This window comes from Paramisgurnus dabryanus, chromosome 4 (assembly GCF_030506205.2).
Source record: "Paramisgurnus dabryanus chromosome 4, PD_genome_1.1, whole genome shotgun sequence".
NCBI classification, from domain to species: Eukaryota; Metazoa; Chordata; class Actinopteri; order Cypriniformes; family Cobitidae; genus Paramisgurnus; species Paramisgurnus dabryanus.
In genome coordinates this window covers 42,184,635-42,210,438 of record NC_133340.1, presented here as the reverse complement: position 1 = coordinate 42,210,438, position 25,804 = coordinate 42,184,635, and the positions used below count along the sequence as shown (strand labels likewise).

Below are 25,804 nucleotides of genomic sequence, written 5' to 3'. Positions count from 1 at the left end.
AGACAGAAAAAGTGGAGAGTGAGCATCACTATGCGGTACTCACTCTGAAGGGCACAGTGGATACTGTGAAGGGTGCAGTCCATTACTGAGTCAATTGTGCCATCTAGGAACACCTTAAAAAACCATGTGTGCCGCTCCTGTTTTAATTTTTATCAAAAAGGTATAAAAATGTCTTAATTACCAAAGGCTCTTTCAGCATCATGCGATTACAAAGAGCAAATTATTTTCTTGAAGTGATCATTAACTATTCACACTGCTAACTGCTTTAAGTTCCTTTATGAGGGGTTAAAACATGCCAAAAGAAAAAATGGTAAGGGGTTTCGCCCCATCTTAATCATTATGCCAAGTTCCACTCTCACAATGTGTAAAATTTCCACAAACATATTCACTTGTTTGTAGCTTCCTCTAAAACTAAAGAGATTTTAACTTTTTACTGGTTAACTATACCAAGTTTTAGGTATATTATGTATCTTGCATACCTAATAAATACCCCCTCCCAATGTTGATATGAAAACAAAATGCACTTTGGGATGGTGTTAATGTGCGGTAAAAACCTGATTGCGCATACCATATTTTTGTAATGGGAGCTCGTACATGCGCGAGTACTTCCAAAAAAACATCTCGCAATGTGTCAAGAACTCCATTTGGCCACAGTCAGGAGCCCTTGGTGCCCCTCTATTGCACGGAGAATAGAAAGAGGAGAAAAGAACTGAGGACTTGAGAACCAAAATGTTGAAAAAATATCAATAATCTTAGGGTTACAAGTCCATCTCCAGAGATCTAGATGTTCCTTTGTCCACAGTGCGCAACATGATCATAAATAATTTTTAAAGGTTGGCCACGCAGGATAGTCCGGATGGTAGATAAGCAGTCCCAAACAAGTTACAAAGAAATTGAAGCTGTCCTCCAGGCTCATGGTGCATCAGTGTCAGTTGAACCATCCTTCGACATTTTAATGAAATGAAACGCTATGGCAGGAGACCCAGGAGTACCCCACTGCTGACACAGAGACATAAAAAAGCAAGGCTACAGTTTGCCAAAATGTAGGTGAGTAAGCCAGAATCCTTCTGGTTAAACGTCTTGTGGACAGATGAGACCAAGATAGAGCTTGTTGGTAAAGCACATCATTCTACTGTTTACCGAAAACGGAATGAGGCCTACAAAGAAAAGTAGTAGGCCTACACAGTACCTACTAGGGGTGTCACAATTATCCAAATCCTCGATTCGATTACATTTTCGATTCTAAGGTCACGGTTCGATTCGATTCTCGGTTTTTACTTTTTTTTGAAAGAAAAGGTTGCTATGCCATTTTTAAACTAGACTTTTAAGAAATATAATATCTGACCTTGAACCCGGAGATGCCCTGACATGTTAGTCGTGCTGCAAGTGGAAAAATATGGTACACGCAAATAGCTGATAAAACAAAACTTCCTGTCAGAAGAACATCTGTCAGTACTTTGCACCTTAAAAACGCGCTTTATTACCATCAGACGAGACTGTGAGACTATACCACAATAAGTCATGTTTAAAAGCAGTTTTCATAACTCTTAAGCAACTGAAATAAGTTGTTCTAAAACTTAAACAGATCTCAGTTCAGAGAAAGGACCGGTCCTGTCACAGATGCCACTCTGCTGTGCTGTTTTGTGTTTCCCATGTAAAGATCAGCTAGCGTGGTGTCTCCTGTATCTGCCATCGATGTATCGACGATTGCATTTTTTTATTGGAACTTAACTTCAATCAATTTTGTGACACCCTTAGTACCTACAGTCAAATATGGTGGAGGTTTAAATATGTTTTGAGGGTTGTTTTGCTGCCTCTGGCACTCGGTGCCTTGACTGCATGCAAGGCATCATGAAAACTGAAAATTACCAAAGGATTTTGGGTTGCAATGTAGGACCGCAAAGCACCCATAACCTTTTATACAGGTATGCAGGTCTTTAACATAAACCACATGAAGTTTATGTAACACCCCATAGCAAAGCTCTTTATGTATCACTCAAAGTTTCACTTTCTTAGCATTGGTTGGATAAAGATTTTGGAAATGCCAGGCATGTGATCTTCACTTGTATCTTCATGAACTCTACACAAAGATGTCTTCTGAAACGTATGTGTACAAAAATGTACATTTGATACTTCTTATTTAGATTTTATTGTTCACTTCTTTGTTTTTAAACTACAAGTCTCCTCCTCCTCAAATTCATTCTGGCTCAACATTCCTCATTGAGGCATTAGGGGGTTGGGTCTTTATCTGCTCAGGTGTGAATCACATCAACATTCATGACCATTGACCCTTTTTTTTTAATAACCATGCATAAACATAAATTTACTTAAAATAAAAACATGTTAAAAACATGTTACTTAAATATTATCGTAGCACAGTTTGTACCCGTAGGGCTGATGTTCATATAGTCAGGTGTCCTTACAATTTAATGCTTTTAGGTTAAGATATAAAAATAGTCATTAGTGGCAGCCCTAAATTGTATTGATAAAAGAGTGTGTTGTTTAATTAGCATGTTTTTGTTCTGGTACTGAAATTGGTACAGAGAACCGTGAAATTTTACTGATTTTAGGGATGCACCGAATTTTTGGCAAACAAAATTATTACGTACAAGTGAAAAGGCTGATTCAATTTTACAAAATAAAGAGGTCTTTGATGACACGATCAAATAGCAACCAGCGCAAAGTGAAAGACGCGCAAATGCAGCAAACATGATGGTGAAACCATTTTTAAGTGTCCAAAAAAGACGCGAAAACATACAGCGCTACAAGTTTCTTTTATCATTTAAAATCAAGACATCCTGAACACCATGCAGCGTATGAGAAAGTCACGGTGGCAACGATCCTGGGTATTTGTCTGCTGAATCCACAAGCACAGAGAACGAGAGACTTTAGCTCTCTACTACAGCAACGGCAGAATGAAATAAAAACTGCCTAGAACCAGTAAAGTGCCACACAAACACACAAATGACAAACATGCTTATATTAAACAAGAAATATCCACTTAATCAATCATTTCAGCTACTACCATCAGGTCGACGTTATAGGGTCCCACTTGCAAGAAAAAATGAATACAAAAAATCTTTTATTCCTACGGCCATTACTATATTAAATAATTATTTATAGATCAAAACATATTTTTTTTGTATTTTGCACATGTATGTTGTTGAGTGAAATTGTTAACTGTCTATTTGTCTTTGTTTTTCACTGTTTTAATGTTATTGTACAGACAATAAAGTTTACCTTTTCCTTATCCTTAAATAAAATGTTTATTAACAATAAGCTTTTTTTAGACCGCTTTGTTGAGCACTTTTTCCTCTGTCATACTGTCTGTCCACATGTTAATCTTGCCGCCGTCTCACACTCTCTCCCTTTGCTCATGCTTGACCGTGCACGCAGGCGCGCTCGCTGCTCAACATACAGTACAGTGCTGCATAAGCGTCATTGCAAGTTTCTTAAGGCAAAGTAATAAATTATTTATTTGCATTTTGCACAGGAATAAAAGATTGGATTAATATCCGTTTAGCAAAGACTCTATCTATAGCTATCTGATCAGAGAAGTGACCAGGTGTAAAAAGGCCCTATAATGAATGCTGGAATGTTAAAACAATTTCGTTGTTAAATAATGTAAAATAAATCTAGTAAAAAGGACATGAATGTAACTTGTGCAATGGTGAAAAAATTGGCAAAAAATTAGGAAAATGAAAAAAAAAAAATTTGGTTGTTCAGTATTCGGCCTTTGGCTGAGTTTTTCATTTTATTCGGCTTCGGACAAGAATTTTCCTTTCGGTGCATCCCTAACTGGTATTGATACCGACTATTGAATTTTTGGTAGATAGACAACACTAGGACGAACAAACAGAAAATATAAGTTTTCTGTAACAGGTTGAAACCTAGAGTTAAATTGAGGTTGTGAACCAAAGATGCATTCTTTAAAGGTGCAGTGTGTAAATTTTAGTGGCATCTAGTGGTGAGGTTGCGAATTGCAACCAACTGCTTAGTCCACTGCTCACCCCTCACTTGATACACATAAAAAAGCTACGGTAGCCGCCACCAGACAAACATGTCATCGTCGAAAACAACTTAGTAAATAAATGTGTCCGTTAAGGGCTTCTGTAGAAAATGGAGGCACAAAATGGCGACTTCCATGTAAGGGAACCCTCGGTGTATGTAGATAAAAAGGTCTCGTTCTAAGGTAATAAAACACATAACGGTTCATTATGAAAGGTCTTTATACACCCCTGATAATATAGTTTTGAATATTATTTTGCATTTTTGTCAACAGATCCTTTTAAAAATTACACACTGCACCTTTAAACACGTTGAGCGTTCCCCAAAATCGCCATGCCTCTCTTAATAAATGAGAGCAAAAAAGGACTATGCAAAATCTTTATTTCTAACTTTACCGCTTTTTCACTGGTAGATTTTTTTACAGCTTAAAAAGACTTTTCAATAAGAAAACCAAATTCACTGTTATTATATACTTTAGAAAGTATTTAGGCTTACTACATTACACAAACCCTACTTGTGCGATAATGAAGATAGCTAGCGGAAACATTATTGGATGTTAGCAGAAAGATAAACAGCCAATGCGTCCGGCATATGCAGTAATCACAGTAACAGTAAATGGCAGAAGAGGTGGAATGATATGAGGGAAATGGCTTCCCGACAGTCGGCCCGCTGACATATCAGCCTCATTTCACCAACATGCCCAAAATCTACACAAGCGGGTTCGCGGCACCACTGACAGCTATCTGAGCTCGCAGCTAAACCAACTGTATGCTTCAGCCATATTAGATAGCAGACAAAACTGCTATGAGTTGATGGTGAGTTGCGACTGGAAAATCTGAGCTTTAATCCAAGTGATGAAAGCTGGTTTCGTTATTTCTGCATGTTGGAGGATTATTGGATACGTTTTATAAATGAAGGAAACTTTCAAAGAAACAAGAATTCAAAAGCCTCCTCTGACTGAATAACAATGAAACACAAAAATGATTAAAAATGTGCATTCTGTCCACTGTTGCTTTAGGCCATTTTAGCAAACATCTGAATCGAGTGGTTCCTCACCTAGTCAACTGCATCAACAGGAAGCAGGTTTTATTTATTTACTAGAATGAGGAAAGACCTTTTTGTTATGAACATATCAGGCCAAAATTGATTTATGGACTCTGATCTGTATGCTATTAGACCCCACTTGAATCAAAGTGTTAAAAACAAGGTTTCATCTATAACCATTATATTTTTACAATAGTAACAAATGCATTTTGTACAAGTTCTGTAGATTTATACAAAACAAATTAGAAGTTAAGGTATCCTCATACTATAAAAGCCAAGTCATAATTTTAAAATGTGTTTAAGATGCTTGTTTTCATAATTTCATTAGAAACCAAGATTGCATTGATGTGACAATAATATTGAGTTACCTGTTTTCCTAAGGAACTGTTTATTATTTATCTCTATCTTCCCATTATCTCCTACTAGACAAGCAAATATGGTCAAGATTTCTTTTGATCTCAAGTTCAGTTCAAAAGCTGGTGACAAAAAGGAATTTTTTTGTTGTAAACACCGGCCGAGTCTTAGTCAACTCTTACCCTCAGACACACAAACGCACACGTGAAAAACACACACATATGCACGCATCACATTTGAAAGTAGCTCCCTCGATATGCAAAAGAAGTACTAATAATAGCGAGGTGGCGTTTTCCGGAAGGTCCCTGAGGGAGGTAAGAAACCTCGAGAGATTATTAACAGTAAGAGACAGACCGGCTCGCATACAAATCTACACACAAACACCTCTTATGAGTGGAGAGATATATCAGTACAGACTTAATAAAATTAAATAATAGAAAAATAAAGCAATATGTCTTTAAATGCAATTATATAACTATGACATCCCAGAACTTTATAATGGCTACACAAATGGGCCAGGAATCCTCAGTGTATAAAAATTAATGGTATTGAATATCTTAATCTGTCGTTTTTTGTGAACTAAATGAAAAATAATAGGGTAAGGTTTTTGGAAAAAGAAACAGAATGCGACTCATCCAAATGTCAAGAGAGCAATTTTGTATTGTAGGTTTTTTTTATATATGTAAAGCATAAGTGAAAGGGGTTTTTCACTTTTAAACACATACAATTTTATTAAAGAGTTGGACAAATGATCAAATTTTCTTTACAGCGATCTATGTAGCTCAGTTGTCTTAGGGAGGAGCAACCTTTCAATACGGTGTATCCACAAGACCCACTTAAAGGAATAGTTCACCCAAAAAATAAAGTTATGTCATCATTTGACATTTACCCATTTGTATGTAACTCAAAACGGTATGTATGTCTTCCTTTCTTTGACAGAACATTTTGTGAGATATAATGGGTTAATTGTTGAGACAAATTTTAAATGATGTTACTTTGTGTTCTACACAAGACACAAATCCATACAGAATTGGAACGACGTGACGTTGATACCATCATTTTCATTTTGGGGTAAACAATTACTTTGCCACAAAAACTAAGCGTGCCACAAAATTAACAACTGAGCCGAAATATCCATTTAGTATTACTCTGTACTAATAAAAGTACATTAATAATCTAGTCTAAGAGTCTACCCAAACAGCAAAGTAATCATCATCTTGGCTTAGTGGTTAATAAATTCGTTTAACCTAAAAACCCCCAAAAAAAGAAAGACTGATTGATTTAAAAGGTAAAGTTGCTAAAAGACAGACCAAGGAAAAAATATATATATAATCAGGTCTCAATGGGAAACCTCAGTCTTTTGTCTCTAAGGCAATAATTTGTTTTATATTAAATGGCTGTTTAATTATAATGGATTTTATTGGTAATTGCAATTGCCTTTCCTCACTGAAGTTTTCTCCTTGTGCAGAGACGCACTTATCATGCCAGACTAAAGCAATGAATATCCATTATATTTGGTCTTGGATAAAAATTAAACAAGACTTAACATATTATTCTTAATATGATTGAATATCATCCTTTAAATGTATACTACATCCCCTTTACAGAACTAATTTCTCCATTTGTTGTCAACATTAGTCTAAATGTATTGACACAGTATGCATAATTCAATTCCAAAGGATAGACTTTTAAAACCTGCTCTTCTGCCCTATGCTTCAAGCTACACAAAGCCATAAATTACCATATTTGCATATCTTCTTCTTTAAAATAACAAAATATATACACATTCTTTTTTTGTCATCTTGCCATCGCATTTAAATAATTCTGTGAAAAACGAATGAATTTATGACAAAAAGGTAGCGGGGGACTTTTTCCACTACACTTTATCAGAAAACAGCCCACACAAATATTCTATATTGAAAAAACGTTCGCATCAAACCAAATGAGCACCTGCGAAAACAAACACAGATGTTGGACCTGAGGTTTTCCGGGAGAACGTTGCATCTTTGCGCGTTGAAGATAATCACAGAGGAACAGATAAAACATTCAGATTTAACCCACAATGGGAGAATACTCTCCTGAGTCATAACTATTTAAAAAAAAAACATATATTGTGATGGCTTTATTAAGTCACGTTAATACCAGACCAAAAGCTGAAAGTAATAAATAGATAAATTTCTATACAACCAAAACATGCCAATATTTAAATATGTTTTTTAATGAGCAAAAACATTTAAGTATTGTAAGTGTTTTAGTGGGTCCAAGTAAGCATGTGATTCGTAAAACTAAATATTCCCCAATAGAAAAACTACGGTAAGAAAGCCCGCAAACGTACAACGCTGCCATGTTTAAATGCACAGATCTGTCACTCTGCCCCAACGGCAGAAACTGTGACAATGGAGCAAGCGGTGTTCCTCCACCCTGCCTTCTCTAATCAAACCTGGTGTGTGACCATTTAGTATGAAATTGGGATGGGAGCTTGCCAGCTAACCCCTTCTCAAAAATACACCCCACACCCCATAACGTGATTAAGGATACCTGCTGTCCCATGCAGAGCCCACCCAAAACGCCAGACATACAACCAGGAACACACGCAGACCTTTCAAACAGGATTACGCTGCCCACACTTGTGGCGTAGATCACTGGCCATTCGTGAAAATGGAGCTGATGGAAATGCTCCTTTCTTAAGAAAAGCCGTGTGTAGAGCTGATGAAAAATTACAATCTTCTGGAAAAGTCCGAGGAGATTTTCTCGATTTAAGGCCAATGCTCAACCAGTCGTTGTCAATATTTCTTTCAACATTGGCTATGATCAATAGTACTGTCACTTTGTTGTCAAAATTGGTTATAAATCGGAACTAGTCAATATTTATGTAATCAATTAAAATAAAATTAAAATAAATAAACGATTGGGGGGAACGGTTTCCAATGATGCTGATAAATTATAAGTATAAAGCATATCCTATTTTGCCAATGAGTGGGAATCAGCAAACACAAACAAGACAATATTATAATTTTATCAGGGGCTTAACAGGATATTATTTGGTGTACAGTTGTTTTAAACTGTAAAATATTGCAAATATTCACTCGTTTCTCTTTTATCCGGATTTTGGTGCTTTGCCCAATTACAAGTTTAATCAGTTCAATCAGTTTTCTGGTTGATATTAAATTTTAGTTTAATAAAAATCTATGAACTATAAAATTTACATTTCTCACAAATATATGTAAAAATGTAACTAGTGATATTCTTACACAAAAAAAATCTATGTATACAGTGACGTAAAGTAAATAACAATTAAGATATTTAAGTTAGATATTGAAGAAAAAAAATTCTCCACCCCATCTTTTTTCAAAAATTTGCTATATTTGCGAAAACATGAAATGACGACACATTCCCCTGGATTTTAACTTTATTTTCTTACAAATTTAAAGTAAAAAATAAGAAAACAAAACTAAAAAATGTCTAACACCACAAAATACTTAAATAAAAAGTATACACCGCCTCACACTGTGATTTTGTAACAAATCTGTGTTGTGTGTTTGTGTAAGGTCATGGCGTCTGTTCAAACAGACCGCATGGAGAAATGGCTGAGGTGTTTCAGATGATGTGGCACTGCTGTGCCCAGATAAGAGCTGATGCCTATCCCTACCCACACACACTCAACTTATAGACACAAACTTCCACGCAAAAAGCCCTCCAATCTCACACACACAGACCTACAGACACGTATCACCTCACACAGCCGCCACGCCTTACCCCAGCGACCCACACACACTGTTCGAATCATGCAGTTATATGCGGCCTTCACAAATCCTGCAGATAACACAATCACCTTATCCAGCATTCGGCAACACGAGTTGCACAACCTGCACACTTTTTAGAGACCTGATCGCCAAAGTCTTGAGTTACAATATCATGACCCACTCCCAATGATGCACTTCCTCTTTATGCCCATATAAAAAAACATGTTTATTTACTTACACCTTCCAGTCTTCCTGATACAGACTGTATTGTTAATTATAATATAAATATTAGAGATTTCACAGATTACACACTCAAAACTCAACAACTTTACCTTGAGCAGAATATAGCAAGAATAAAAGTACCACACAAAGCAACAAAAGTGACTGACAGCTGTCAGTTCATGGAAGTATAGGTGTGGCCTTATTAAAGAGAAGAGATATATCAAAGTGAAAAGAGAGAGAGAGAGAGAAAATACATCCAATAGGATTTAACAGGTGTCGAGGCCATGTTCACGAAAAGTAATCATACACTAAATTAGAAACACTTCAAACAACTACAAAACAATTTACTGAACTTTTGAAAAAAAAAGTGAGAGAGACAGCTAAAATCTTACCTTTGCATATGGCCTGCGGTGTATCAAACAAACTCTAAGACAATTCAGAATAAACTATACAGACAAAACTAATGGCCATCTGCTGCCAGTGCTATAGTCCAACCTAATGACAAACTTTGGTTTTCACATGGCGAGAAACCAGACAGAACCAAAAAAGGGGAGGGAAAAACACTGAGAAAAAAGAGGGAAAGGGAAATTAAAAAGGCACAAAGGAGGTAGAAAAAGAAAGTGTGACCACTGAGGAAGGCTCTACAACTAATTCAAGTTCATAGCCCCCCTTTCACCCGTTTTTTTTAGAGACTCTCATTTTTCCTGTCTGTTCCGTTTCAGTGGGGTCTGAGGGGCCCCTTCATCCCAAAATCAGATATTTTCAGAGACACACTCTGTGTGTGTGTGGGGGGGGGGGATAGGACGACAGGACAGGGGTCAAGACAAACAGTATTTGTGGAAAGGATTTCTAGACTTTCACCCACCTGTCTGCCTTTCAAAGCACCATCAATGACAAATGAAACACTTTAATTTTAATTTTGTCAAAGAAGATTTTAAAATATTCCTAAATTGGATTGACAGTAATGATTGTGCACATAAAAACATCACAATTCTGATTGCGTTATCCTGTCTAAATGTCTTAAGCCCTTTTCGCAAAATAAGGAAAATACATGAAATGCGGGATTGTTTGATTTTTGATTCATTCACACTGCCAATGATTTTCCAGAATCTGTGCGTGCATTTACACGCATACTGTAAAGATCACGTGAAAACACGTGACGTATTTAAAGTCGTGCACTTATTAGGTTTTTTCCACAGCGTCTGAAATTAGCAAATTATCCATGATATCTCTTTTGAGAAACCACGCACGTGCATTTTTGTTTATGAAAAGATCAAAAGGAGAACGTGTGATGCGCTGTTTCCTCATGCTGGTGAATGATCTCAGCTTCAGGGCGGATAGTGACGAGCTCCCTGATCTCCAGTTTGCTGACATTTCTCGTCGTGAAAGTTGATCTGCATTTAAATCCCATTTTATTTCAAACAGCTGAAGCATGATGCGGCTTTCACATAGGATGCGGTGTGCGCTGTGCTCGCCGCTGGGTTCCGCGCAGCCAAGCGATTTGTGCTCTGATGGCCAGACCAGTGTAGGCGGGGTTTTCAATAAATTACGACAGTGCTTATATTTGTGTTAAATAGTCGATGAGGAATACAGAGACCGATGTTCCCCGTTTCCATTTCACGTAACTTTAAGCTGCCTACCTCCAACAAGCTACTTGACATAAAACACACCTGACATTCCAACTTGAATTGCTACGTGTTTCCATGACACAGCTTTCCTTCCGATGTCTCTGTAGGAGCATAAACTTGTATTATAAAGCTCTGAGAATTCCGAGTATAAGATTTCGTCCATTTTGCTTGTTTGGATGCCGCGTTTCTATTGGCCGCGCGGGTAATCGTCACATAGTGCAGCGGAAAAGTTAAACTATTTTGAACTTTGACCGCGGCTTGAGCGAAGATGCGCTAACGCTTTGCTCGACGCAACAATAAACCGCCCTTGCGCGGCGCAAACCATTGAAATGAATGCGTTTTGCAGCGCACACCGCATCCTATGTGAAAGCCGCATAACTCTTTGTTGCAATGACAAACGCGTCCTCATTACAGCACTACTCTACCTTGTTCACACAGAATGCTTTCCGTGAATGTTACGGAAAGTTACTAGGCCTTCTTTACGGGTGCACTCCCAGAACATTTATGGGAGGTGTTTGTGTTGACACAGAAGCCTCTCGGTCAATTTTCTGGAAATTTTCTTGGACCAAAGTGCTGTGTGAATGGGGTATTACTGTTCTTAAAATCAGCCTCTGTTGACCGTTTTGTGTGTGTGTGCGCGTGTGTTACCTTATAGTTACAGTAACGCCCATCGACTGAAGAGAATTGGATTTGAGGGTATGCGTGTTGTGGGATGAATGTAGGTTGTTCGGCAGGCGTACATCACAGAGTTACCAGACTTAGGAACTGGAGAGAATTGGATTTGTGCGACTATAGTGTGTGTGCTGAAATGAAATTAGTCACTGCTGTCTAAAGCTTTTGGCTAGTGCATCACAAACACAATCACACTTAACAAATTTAGTCCCTCATATCATAAGGAGTGCATACTACAATCACTGGAGTATATGTTTATGTCTTGTAGGACAAGTTAACAGACAAAAATGTGTTTATTTACCCCCTATGAACATAATATTGTGTTTCAACACTGAGAAATTAAAAATGTTATAGGTATATTTCCAACCCCAACCAAATTTAGCACAATTATTACATAATTATAATAGGTTGTTAATTGTTATCTGTAAAAAAAAAACAGTAAAAAAACACATTTATCCAAAATATTGCAAATGTTTTAGTTGTTATTTGGAAATAACAAGCATTTCTGTTAATAGGGTAATAAGTGTGGTTGGCCAAATAGTGACCAATTAAATAACACATAGCTGATATATCAGTATCACTAAAGTCAATATAAAAAAATGCCCTTATTGTTGTCGCTTAAATTGGTTGACGAAATGAATAGGTGTGACGTCCCTCCACACTTAGCAGGAAAAACGTGCATTTATTGGGTCAGGCTTCTTCACAGCCATTGTTGGCCATGGGTAAAATTTAAAAGCAGGAAGGTTAAGAAATATAATTTTTTTCGAAAAATAAAATACAGATTAAAATATAATATACGTTAGGGCTGGCGGGTATATCTAGTTTTGATAATACATCTGTATTTTTTCACAGCGGGATACGGGATAAGATGATACGTCTATATCAGGATGGTCCGATATGATATGACCTCATTTTTGCAACAAAAGCTCTGCCAGATATGTACACTGAGGTCAAACGTAAGCTTTCCAACCAGTTGTGAAGCTGTATATTTTTTAAAAACAACTTTGACGTGTCTTGCATGTAAACATTTATTCCACTTATAAATAAATACCAAGATATTTATTTTATACACCGCCATTCATCCCAAAATTACAGAGATATGAATTTTGGTCAGTATCACCCAGCCCTAATATACGGTATATGATCTCAACCCTCAAATCTTAACAATCCTTTGTTCCCTCTTTATCACAGTTAACCCGGCAGAGAAAACCTCTCACGTTTGGACACAAACATACACAAATACAGGGCAACCTCTTCAGTCACTTCCTCACAGCTCCCCTCCCTTATATGGCCCACATGTTTTGGAGTGCAGGGTCAAGCCCCAGAGATCAGAGACATGGAGGAGAAAAAGAGAGACAGAGAGCTGGGCCTTTCCTCCCTCTGAACCCCTCCTTTACTCTCTCTCTTCTCATCCTCCACTGAATCACTCTCTCTGGGTAACAAAAGCGGGCCAGGGCAGTAGAAGGCCCCCTCTGCACATAAGTGTGAGAAGCATGATCGACCGAGCAGAAATACCACCCCAAAGACTCCTTCGTAGACACCATTTAAATGAGCCAGAGAGCGAGAGAGAGAGATGAGTAGATGAAGGGAAAAGAGATGGGAAAAAGAATGAAATGGTCCGTATAAGTAGTATAGATTTAAAAAACAAAAGAAGAAAGAGTCTAAAATAAATAAAAGCAAAAGAAAGGAATTAAAAAAAGGAAATTAGTACATTGCATCCAAGATTTGGGAAAAGAAAGGAGGTTTGCTGCTTTGCTGAGCTTTCCAGGTTAACCTAATGTGTAGATCTAGAGAGATTTGCAAGTACATTTTTATTCATCTACGATTAAAGTCTCCTATGCTCTCACTCGCTCTCTGACAGGAGGTTTGTTATGTTTTGTTTGTTTCTACTCTACATACACAGAAATATTCCCTCGTCGCTTTCCCCGCGCGTTCTCACGTGCATGCAAATGAACTTTACATGCGTAAAGCCTGATGCATGCGCAAAGCCTGCACACAAACACACTCTTGTTCAGTCGGTTAAACACACACACATTAACTTTACAGCAAATGCATATGAATAGGAGATTTACAGATTCAGTGATTAGGATGTACATACAGCCTTTAAAGCAGAGGAATGCAGAAAGCTTTGGGGATATACACAAATTTGTACTTGTGTGTTCACACGTGCAGCATCAGCCCAACCATACAAAGACTAACTAACATAATTCAAATCAGAGCAACACTACAGTCAAAATGAAGGTTACAGGTTTAAAGAAATAAAGAAATGATGCAACGTGAATAATATTTTGGATACATTTTGATTTGGATGTCATGCATGCATTGGCCAGTTAAGAAAAGATGCCAGGCACTACATTCAATGTGTGATTTTGTTGCCTTAAAAAGTGTGAAGATTCTAGGAGGAGGACCACATCACAAACCATTCACTTTTATTGCATGGTCAGCATCAACACTTGTCAAACTTTCTCCTCAATTACTTTAACTCATGAAAAACACAAAACACATACCTTGTTTCTCATAGTTCTCCGATATGGAAAGGTTCAGCTGGATGCTCTGATCTTCCTCATGTTTGTCCCGACCCAGAATCATCCAGTTCTCCAGTTCATCCGAATCGGAATCCGAACCCAGATCCTCCACAAAAGGGGGTTCCGAATGGGAATCCGAGCTCTCATCTGACTCTGAATCCAACACCACAATATCATCCGGAGAGTTTCTTCCTGTTTGACCACGTGATGGATTGAGCGAATGGGCGCTATAGGGCTCGCACCTCTTGCGTGCCAGGCTACAGTGGTTTGATGTTTGGCCTTTCTTTGCACACACGCTGTCATCTTCCTCTGTGTTATCTGATACCGTGATAGCATCTGGACCAGAGTCTATCACTATGACATCTACAGGTGCAGCAGGAGGAGGGGGAGGCACAGATTTCTGCTGAGGTATTGATGACTGGACCTCTGTCAAGTTCTCATGGGAATCCTGGTTCTCAGTGCTATAGTGCAGCTGGGAATAAAGTCGGAACTGCAACTCGCTTTCGGCATCCGACAAACTCGAGTCTTCTTCATCCTGGTACAGCTCATCCTCAAGGTCCACACGCTCATGGTACCCTGAGAACATCTTCAGGAGAGCCCTAAAGAGACAACAGCTATAATCATTAATATAATCATTGCTCCCAAGAATAGATGCAAGAGGCCATGTGTTTGGTAATCGCTATCATCCTATTATTCTCTGGCTCTATGGAATATAAGAAAATGTATAATGGTTAACATACTGCGATAAGTGTTTTGTTTAGTACTTCTTTGTTTTATTTCCGGTGGGAGTTTCGACATCTTCATCAGACCTGATGAAGAGGCACATGACTTGAAAGGTCATTTGAGGTGAGAAGATGCAGTAAATAATCTTACTAGCTAAGAAGTCCAGGTGTGTTTCAGCTGTTTTCAAACCCATGACCTTGCCGTTTTTTTTTTTACAGTTTTTTTACTGAATTACTGTTTTCTACATGTAGGCTTGGTTTCACAGACAAGGCTTAGCTAAATCCAGGACTAGGCCTTAGTTAAGGTTTTTAAGCATCTTTTTATAAAAATGCCTTAGAAAAAGACGTTACTGGTGTGTATCTTTAGACAAATCAATGGCCCTGGCATAATTTAAGATTAGGGATGCACCGAAAGAAAACATTTTGTCTGAAACAGAAAAAATGAAAAACTCAACCAAAGGCCAAATACCGAACAACCAAAAAAAAAAAAAATCTTTATTTTTCCTAATTATTTTGACAATTTTCTCACAATTGCACGTTGCAAGTTACATTTTCAGAATGTTCTTTTTACTTTATTTATTTCACATTATTTAACAATGACTTTTTTTAACATTACAGCAGTCATTATAGTGCTTTTTTACACCTGGTCACATCTCTGATTAGATAGATAGGCTTGTTAAAACTGTTCCATTTACATTCAACCACATAATTGAGTCTTGGCTAAACTAGATATTAATCAGATTCCGATATTCTATTCCCAAAATGCAAATAACCTTTTAATTTCTATGACTTAAGAAACTTGCAACAACGCTTATATAGCACTGTATGTTGAGCAGCGGATGCATGCCTGTGTGTACTGTCAAGCACATGCAGAGGGAGAGGGAGAGAGAGACGATGGAAAGATTGACAGATGACGACAGAGGGAAAAGCACTCAACAAAGCAATCTAACAAAAAGCTTATTGTTAACAAACGTTTCATTTTTTGTTTAATATAAGCGTGTTTGTCATTTACTGGTTCTAGGAAGTTTTTATTACATACTGCTGATGCTCTTAGTTGTTCTATGACACGAGATGAAGAGTTAAAAAAAAAGTTTTTTAGTTTGTTGTGCTTGTGCATTCAGCAGAATGGTTTGTTTGACTAGTGTGATGCGGTGCCGGGACACAGTTTGGTTAATTTCGCCCTGGCAGAGGTGGGCTAGGTTCACTTGGGCTCAGGCGCGGAACATGCAGTTTGATCGCAAATCGCCCCAGAGTGCGTTTCAAAAGAATAGACGTCAATTGATGAATTTCCCTTCATCTAGCTCTGTAAAAAAAATTCTGATGCGCGCAGCAGGGTAACGCGAATGTCTGAGTTGCACACGCGACAGATTCATTAAGCTTGTTCAAAACAAGCGAATCTTAATGACGAAAGTGTGCCCACTTCAAAGTACAGTAAAATTACAGTGTGAGTGCATGCTTCTAGGGCAGTGTTTCTCAATCCTGGTCCTCAAGGACCCCATTCCAGAAAGTTTTAGATGTCTCCCAATTTAAAACACCTGAACTAACTCATCAGCCTCCTTCCAGGATGTCTCCCTAACAAGCTAATAATTTAAATCAGGTGTGTTAATTAACTCTTTCACCACCAGCATTTTAAAAAAAAGTTGCCAGCCAGCGCCAGCGTTTTTCATGATTTTCACCAAAGTTTAATGCCTTCCAGAAAATGTTCTTCTTTAAATATATAAACATACAATATACCAAATGAAAGAACAGACCCTCTGCTTTCAAACAAAAAACACCGTTTCCTCCTACCTTTAGTGGTTCTTTTGCAATCAGCTTTTGAATATGGGTAGGTTTTTGCAAAAACACCATATTTTGAGCAAAAAGTAGAGATAATTCCATTTTTATGACGGACTTTTCATAGAGATCATATTCAGAGCGATCTTTAAAACAGACACGGACATGCAGCAGCTTGCCATAGGGCAATACTTCCGGTTTTAAAAAGTAATAGCGGTATTGCGAAAAGACGGAAAATCTCGTCATTGGCGGGGAAGCGTTTTCTCTTAATTGACGAGATATCTTGAGTCAGACAGTCAGACTTGAAGGAGTGGAAGATGAGGCAAGTTATTTATTTATTAGTAGAGACCTATGATTTTCGCGATGCGGATAACGCGGACGGAATCACGGAATCCAAATGCGCGGAAACATTTTCTTGTGTGTAATGTTGGACGCGCAAACAGGGTTCGTCAAACACAGCAGACACAGGTGCGTGCAGTATACTTTACTTTCATTCAGCGTCCGCCTTGCGCACGCACACGTCCGCCCAGCTTTAAAAGTATATTTACAGGACATTCACAAATTCAGGAAACTGAGGAAAAGCAGCAGATCCACCACTGCAGTGAATATAGTGTTTGAGTATGTGCGCTCCCACAGCAAAGTGACACCCTTGACATCCATTTATCAGCGTGTATAGCTTGTATATGTATAACACACGCGTGATCACTGAACTAAGTTTTCTTTCTTGTTTAAGTGAACATAAACAGCTGTTACTCAGTATATTGAAACTTAAAATAGTCTGTCTTGGGTCTTAAAGGGACAGTAGTCTGCTGCTTTTGTGTCAGAAATGTGTTGATTTCATAACAAATAGATTTACATTTAATACAGATGCATTAAAACAAGATTTTAGTTTTTGTATTTGTCATGTTCTGAATAAAAAGTAGTTTAAAACCATTATTAACTGTCTGGTTTTTACAATTTTCATTCAGGAGCAAAAATCTGCCTTTAAATTTGACAGGAGTAAAGATTTGTTATTTATCATGATAATTATCGATATCGACTGATATGGAAAACATTTTCTCGATAATTTTTTGAGTCATATCGCCCAGCCCTATTTCCACTTGAAAAAATCGCCATGTTTTATTTTGTGCCACCATATTTACTCGTGTAACAGTCTTTAAGTAGGAAAAACATGGAAGTGTTTGGTGGCTTCTAAATTCATCCCTGTTTGGATCCTAAGGAATGAATGGGGCTAGGCTAAATGCTAACACATTCAAGATGCGCCATGCAAGGATGAAGTGCATGCATTAAAAAAAAATAGGGAAGTATTAATTTATCTAAGTTGAGGTAAGAACATAGTAAAATATTGAAAAATGGTGGTGTTTTCCTTTAATGTTGTTATTGTATGTGCGGCAGGGGAATTAAAAATGTACACAGAGAAGTAGTCTTTGAAAAACTTGGTCAACCACTATAAAATTACTACAATCAGTCCATTGCAGCAGCTTCATTATTACTGGGGTCAGATGGTGGTTTCTACGGGACAAAGTTATACTACAAATTTACTCATTACCGCTATTCAATGTACACCTTATTTCCATACGCTCTCCAATGTAGAAAACCAAAACTAAATATTCCCAGAAGGATCAACTGCTTAACATGTCCACAATCTCTATTTTAGTGTTGCTTAATTAAACAAACTGGAACTTCATTTTATCAATCAGTGCCTTATTGCATACCTATTTACATGCATGCAAAAAAACATGACATATGGAATGATATCTGCTTTTCACGTTTACATTTATTCATTTGGTAAATGCTTTTATTGAAAGCAATTAAGAGTGCATTTAAGTTGTACAATTTTTGTATATCTGTATACATGTTCCTGGTAATCAAACCCACAGTCTTTGCTCTGTCTACTGAGTTACAGGAACACCTTCAGCCTGTATGGTGAAACCCAATCCTGATCAGTCAAGGCAGTGCTCTATTATTGATGTAAAAAAAAAAAATGAAATCTCAAACTGTTTCAATGCCAGTGTGTGGACTGTGCGAGGGGGAAAGAGAGGACAAGTCCTGCTATATACCCATAAAATACAAATAATAAAACACTAACGTACGGTGTAATCTAAAGTCAGCTCACAATTTTGTGTTTGTGAAAATGGCAGTGGGACTACATCAATTCAGTAATATTTTAATGACAGTTTGATCAGTTAATGCTAACATTTTGCCAGTTTTCTCCGTTTCATCTGATAATGCTAAGCTGACAAGTGGCACAGATCACGTTGAGACTTTAACTCTGGCATGTTTCACTACAAAAATACAGTCATAATGTCAATTATTTTAGTTGAAATAACAAAAAGAGTACAATGATCACAACATAACAAACTTCAAAAATCAACAACACTAAAACGACACTAGTGACTGACAGTTAGCTGGTTGGCTAAGCTAAATGAAAGATACCATAAGGGGCAAATTAAAATTATTATTTTAATAAACTCAACAAAAACTATTTAATTCTTGCCATCTAAATGTCTCTAAGCAACAATGACTTAATCAATTTGAAATCACATGTTTGGGTAAACGTGTTAGCTTCAGTGCTATCAAGTACATGCCCCACGTGTGTTTACGTACACATGGAAACCGGCTGTGTACATTGGTACCAATAAACAGACACGATTGTGTATAAAAAACAATTGTCATCGTTCAGACGCTCGACCACACCACAGGGCACAGTATTACACGATTGATACAAAAGCGATTAAAATTCTAACCTGTTTATACGTTTCCGAATTGGAAGTGTAACACGGCGAGACTCGCTTCCGGTTGGACTCCACAGGAAAACAAAATGGTTGGCCAACCAATCTTCGTTCCTGGGAAAGCTGGCGAACATTTACCCCACACACCGAATGTTAGTGACCCCTAGGTTTGTTTAAACAAAAAATATTAATAATTTTAGTGTCATTGATTAAGGATTTGGATATCTAGGACAGGAGGGTTTTTTTACTTGAAACCTCTGCATATAAATATTAAGCATAGAAAGCAATGCACAAGAGTAGGCTATTTACTTGAGAATGAATGCGTTTTTTTTTTTTTAAAGAAGATATTCAAAGGGTGTCATTGATGAGGGCTTGCAAATAATTTCACAATTACACGTGATTAATCTAAATGTATTTATTTATTAGCCTTTTCTTCTGACCATGGACATAGTAATTGCAAAATTTAAATTATTCATATTGGATATGAGGAGGTTATCGAGTGCTTTTAAACAAGCACTAATAAATAATAACATCGTGAAAAAATATATTTTTTTCAAAGAAATGTCTACATTCATTTGTACTTAAGTGTTTTTCTAAACTTACTGACTGAAATTTAAAGATTTTGACCTTTAAAATTTTATTATGTAAAAGCAATAAAATGACAAAGGTTCCCTGTTGCCCTGTCCTGCCTTTTCTGAGGCCCATATTTACATATCTTAACACACAACATATCTTTTACATATCTAAATATGAATTAAATGTCCCAATTTCTCTCTGTCTGTTCTTTCTTTCCTTCTTTTCTGTTTTTTTACCTTCCACAGGGTATATGGCATGGGTGAAACATGATGGCTGATGTAGGAATCACGGTATGAATGCCATCTGATTCTGAAGATGTCTCCATGCGTGTCAGCGGCAGAAAAGGCCATCAAAGCAGTGGATTGTTTTCTTTCAAAAGGTTACATTTCCTAAATGAGGCCAAAAGCCTGACACATATACCGCTTTTTTGTTAAAAAAAAAGCTGCATAAATTGTGATTGAAGCTGGAGAATGGAATGCCTGGCTGCTCTGCAGAAATTGCCACATGATAAGTCTGATTTTGGCCTTATTTGTTGATCGCTATTACTATTATTGTTTTAAAAGGAAAAGGGAAGCACTTGTTCATCGGTTAATCTGCACAAATTCAAACCAGTCGGGTGTTGAATATGGAGTCACAAGCAAGGATCCAGCCCTTTCCTTTCCAATATCTGATTCCACATGGCTGTTCTGCATGAGAAAGATTTTCATTTGGGAAAAGAAGCCAAATGGCCACCTTCTCCAACTCCTGCATTTATATTGCTGATGTCTCCACAGTCTGCACATTCAGTGTGTTATTCAAGTGTAACATTGACCCATACTGTGCCGTGATCAATATTTGAGCATACAATTATCATGCCGTTGAAAGTTATAAGTCTATTTGAGTTCTGTATACAAACATAATAGCTTTGTAAGAGTCTAGCAATAGAAAGGAGATACACAATACATTTTTCAAGAGTAGGGAGAAAACAACATCAAGGGGCGGTTTCTCAAACAGGGCTTATCCTAGTTCCAGACTAAAATGCTTGGTTAAGCTGCCTTCATTTTAAAACATCTTGCACTGACATATCTTAAGATATATAGTCTCAAGATGCTCACCAGTATTGTTTTTTGTAAGCTATGTTTGTAAAAATTCCTTAAATGTCCTAATATAACTAAGACCTAGTCCTGGATTAACCAAAACCCAGTCTGGGAAACTCCCAAAGAGTGTATCAGACATGTACAACACATCTATGTGGAAATTTCTTCATAATGGGCTAATAAACGTGATAATAATAAATAAGTTTTAAATAAATATGTTTGAATTATGTGTTGTGCATAAGGAACATTTGGTTTTAACAATGTTTTGTTTGCCAGATATTGTTTTTATTTTGAAGGTCCACATAGGCACAGTTTGACCCCAGCATGTCACTACACATGTCACAGAATCTGGAACAAAACACTCACTAAAGAAACCCATGTCCTCTTTGTGTGGTCTGGTGTTGTGCCAAATGTTGACAGAACTGCAACTAGCACTGTATTGAGGTGTAGGGTTAACTTCTTAAGTAGACATTTTCACAAATCTTATTTGGCTAACACAAAAAATCAATTCCTAATTTGATATACATTTTGACACATCAAAGTGGGCTTATAACTTTAGAGAAAAACAGATTTATTTTCGTGTAAAATGTTGATAACTGCTATTGAAAGTAAAGTCCCATGCTTTGGATAAGTCCCACAAATTGCAAAAAATAACAAGCTGCATTGATACCTTTGCATCAGATTGTTATTATTACTCAGCTTAAAATGCGAAATATTTTTTATACGTTTGAGATGTTAAGCCCGATTGTGTTTTTTATCAGATTTACCCAATATTTTAAATCTTTGGTCTTATTTCACATTGGATATACTATATGTGTAAATAATGTATTATTATGTACATTTACGCAACATCCTTTGTTTTACGCAAAAATCATGGTTACTATTTTGGTACTATAAAACTGTAATATGGTATTTCATAGTATTTTTAGTGGTGGCTGACAACAGCATATAACCGCAGTTTTAAAAGCAGGATAAATTAATGTATTTACTATATTTAGCGGAAACAATTAGGCTATTGCATGAAACTCCACGGTCCATTTCTAAAAACAAACAAAGTATAATCTTGAAGCCATATTTAAAAGATTGAGAACAGTCTGAATATCCAATTTCGCGTTTGATTTATTTAAGTTGTTGACAACGTTTGATTATTGTTTGTTAAAATTTTAAAGACTGTAGATTAAACTGTGGAGGTTAAAGAAAGAGTATTCGTTCACAGTGCTACTCACAACACCACTCAGAAACAAAATCAGTTGAATAATAAAATAAATTCGCCAATAATATTGTGTTATTTGTGTGTTTGTTTACTTTTTGTTTTAATTGTCCGCTTTCACTCTCATGTTTCGGTCAAAAGCGATTATTTCCGCTTCCAGCAGGGAAACAGACTAAATATCCTCTTATACTCTCTGAGCTTTAATTACTTTATTAATTAAATAAAGAAGTGAGACTAAAGCACCACATTTTGTAACCGTATCACGTAAAAACTGAGAAGAGAAAAGATGCCAAGCAGAAGTTGGTGGCCTTTGCATGAATTTCACACAAGAAAAGCTCCTAAACAAATGGATGTTTTTCAGTAAAATTTGTTTCTTAAATAATTGTATGCACTTGCTTTTATTTACTTGTTAGTATAGTCATTCATTTTTAATTACATTTTTGTTTTAGAAGTTTTTAATGACAATATAGTTTCTGCCAAAATATAATGTTGCAGCTATGTTAAACAAAAAATAATAATATGGTATATTTATAAGCAAACAATATAATATACTTTTCATTACTTTTGACATTTATTTAACTTTTTTTATTTTGGATTTATCTGCTATTTGTTTGAACTTATTTTTATTTATTTATTTATTGAAAAATCAAATGACAATTTAAAACAAAGGACATGTAAAGGTAATTTTAGCGCAATACATTACTATCAATAATCTATTATAAAAGAACATGTTATGATACTTTTTTATATTAATTAGTCTGTTAATCTTTAATATCGTTATAATTATTATATTTATAAAAGATTATTGTTATTGCAACGATATAATGTTGTATATTTGCTACTTATACGAAAGTGTAATAAACATGTAAACATTACACATATATAAGCACTTATATAAATGTATCCTGTTTATTTGCAGGACTATGGTGGTTTTTATACGGATAGGGGGAATTCTTCTAAATCGATCAAAAAAACATATGCAGAAGTATTTTGCAGCATTTCTGCATCCTAAAACTTTTTCAGGTGTTTTGGGTTTCGTGTGTGAAAACTGTGGTAATAAATTGTCAATTGGTGTAAGTATTACAGGAGGTGATACGGAGGAAGAAAGAGGAAGAAAGTGTGGACGTTGATGTACGTTCATGTAATACAAGTTTGGCCTTTGATCTTGGAGCGGAGAGGCGTGTGTAGCGAAGCGGTTACATTGCCTCAGGTCACTGTGACAACAGCCACCTGCACAGCAACATCCCTCATCAGACCTTCAGGAGCGCCTCTGAACAGAACCGGAATGGGATTCATCCTCAAAACAGCTTCATTTTATTTATTTAATTTATTTACATTTTTGCAAATGAATACAGACTTCCTCTCATGCGCGGAAATTGTTGTAATTAAATAACTGACCTCTGGGCCAAAATGATCCGAAATAACCCACGGGCCACTCCGTATTAAATTAATAAGGTCTAAGCTTCATTCATTATTCTGCCTTCAGTCCTCCATCAAATGAACATAGCTTTATGAGGCGCGATTAAATGAGGTACATTTGTTGTTTTCGGAGCAGAGGTCAGAGAGTGCTGATTCACATTGTTCAGCGGACAATTGTCTCTGTGTAGCCCATGAACCTCGAGACCCCGTATCATCGGCTGCCATCGTGCCTTCACGTGTGCTGTTTGGTCTAATAAAAATGCTGAAGCATTTTGACGCGGAGATCTTTATAGGTCGATCGGATAAAGTGCAATAAGGGCCTACATAAAAACTGTTAAAACTGTGGTAACACTTAATAATAAGGACCATTGGCAACAATAAAAAACATTATAATAGTCAACATATTGTTCATTTATGTAACCTGTAGGTTATAAAAAAAGTTTAAAATGTCGTGAAACTTTAGTTTATATATTTAGATTTGAGTGGGTGTTGAACTGGTATTCTGTCTTAACGAATCGAATCTGTCTTTCCCCCCTTAAATCTAAACGTACATCGGTGATAAGTTTATTATTAAGCTAAATATCATGTTCTATTTTTCACTTAATTCCTGACAGAAGTAAACTTGTCAGCACAACTTTTGGTAACTAGGTTTGTGTCTGCATGTCAGGTTATGCTCTCTCTGTGTGCGTGCGTGTTTGTGTGTGTGTGTGTGTGTGTGTGTGTGTGTGTGTGTGTGTGTGTGAGAGAGAGAGAGAGAGAGAGAGAGAGAGAGAGAGAGAGAGAGAGAGAGAGAGAGAGAGAGAGGAAGAAATGGTACATGAGCGCGCGGCTCTTTCTTGACTTTGCCCCATAATCGTTTCACGCTTCCTTCAGAGTCTCTTTTCCACCTAAAACGTTTAGTTTCACTTCAGTGAACAATTGCAACGGCGCAACAGGGAGCGGAAGAGTCACATTATTTCAAACGACTATTCGTCAAAACCACTGTTACAAAAAAGAGCAGAGAGAACAGGAACAGAGGATATAGGAGAGGGAACTTTTTTGTTCTCGCCCCCCGCCATCCCTCTGTCCAACCTCTAGCCACGGCATGGACTTGGACCAAAAGGGTCCATCTCTGCGCATCGGACGGTCGGGTAGGGCCATGTCTGTTTTTCCATTTCACTTGAACGGCTTCTTCAAAATACTAATAAACCCGTGTTTTTCTTTTATTAAGCAGAACTAACAAATAACTATTGTCATAACAAATTCTACCTGCATTTTTAAACTGTCTACAAAGGCTTCAGCTGTGACTTTATCTGTATCTTACATTATATATCTGATGGTGGGAATCTTCTGGCATACTCTGATATTACTTTTTCAACGATGCTATAAATGGGTCTTCCAATGCACTCAAAGCTTAAACTGCTTGTTGTGATGATGGGCCTTGGATTTTAGGGCCAAGCCTTTGCTAAAGTTATGATTATGACATGTATTTTGAGGTTTAAGTGTGCTTTGGGCCTGATGGATTGTGTATGGGACAACATTTAAAAGGAACAACAATAATATTTTAAACCATTATGTTAAACCATGTTGGTTTTAAGAATGGTGTTAAGGACAAACATTAGATAATTATAACTAGAACCAAGAAAAGGTATCAAATGGCAAGGCTGTTTCTCCCTATTTCTCATTTTCTTTATAACATATTAAGAGAAAAACTCTTTTTTATGGTCTTATGGGTCCTTCCCTCCAAAAAATGTGTCTAAAGGGTTAAATGAATTAGCTCAAAGCTGCTTTGTATAAGTTAATTTAGTTTAGTTTATCTCACCTGAGGCTTACCAGAATCCTTATTCTTTATGTTTACTTAACATTGATTCCCGCATTTTAATTTGTTGTGTGGTAAAGATTTACCGATATAATAAAAGGTTTTAATATTATTTGTTGTGAAAGCCTTGAATAATATGTCTCAGCATTGTCATTCATTGGCTAAACGTTTAATAGGTTATACACAGTATCCTCCTTCTTCCAACGATGACACATTGGAAATTAATTATAAAATTGTTTCATGTTTCGAATTTATGAACTATAACGAAGTTATGACACAATTTCAATTTCACACGAACATTT

At 36.8% G+C, this 25,804-nt stretch overlaps 2 protein-coding genes across 3 annotated transcripts in view; one reads left to right on the top strand and one right to left on the bottom strand.

The window, feature by feature from the left end:
- The window catches only part of zcchc7 (zinc finger, CCHC domain containing 7), a 68,200-nt gene extending 48,655 nt beyond the window's left edge, over nucleotides 1-19,545 (bottom strand). Inside the window, exons 1-2 of the mRNA XM_065254672.1 lie at nucleotides 19,439-19,545; nucleotides 14,179-14,795 (exon numbers count right to left, since the gene is read on the bottom strand). Of these exons, the coding sequence (XP_065110744.1) occupies nucleotides 14,179-14,782 (604 nt within the window). The 5' untranslated portion in view covers nucleotides 14,783-14,795; nucleotides 19,439-19,545. The remainder of the gene's footprint in view (nucleotides 1-14,178; nucleotides 14,796-19,438) is intronic.
- Nucleotides 19,546-24,567: 5,022 nt separating this feature from the next.
- pax5 (paired box 5) overlaps nucleotides 24,568-25,804 on the top strand; it is a 61,088-nt gene continuing 59,851 nt past the window's right edge. For both annotated transcript variants that reach the window (XM_065254669.2, XM_065254671.2), the window contains exon 1: nucleotides 24,568-24,834. In XM_065254669.2, the coding sequence (XP_065110741.1) occupies nucleotides 24,789-24,834 (46 nt within the window). In that variant the 5' untranslated portion in view covers nucleotides 24,568-24,788. The remainder of the gene's footprint in view (nucleotides 24,835-25,804) is intronic.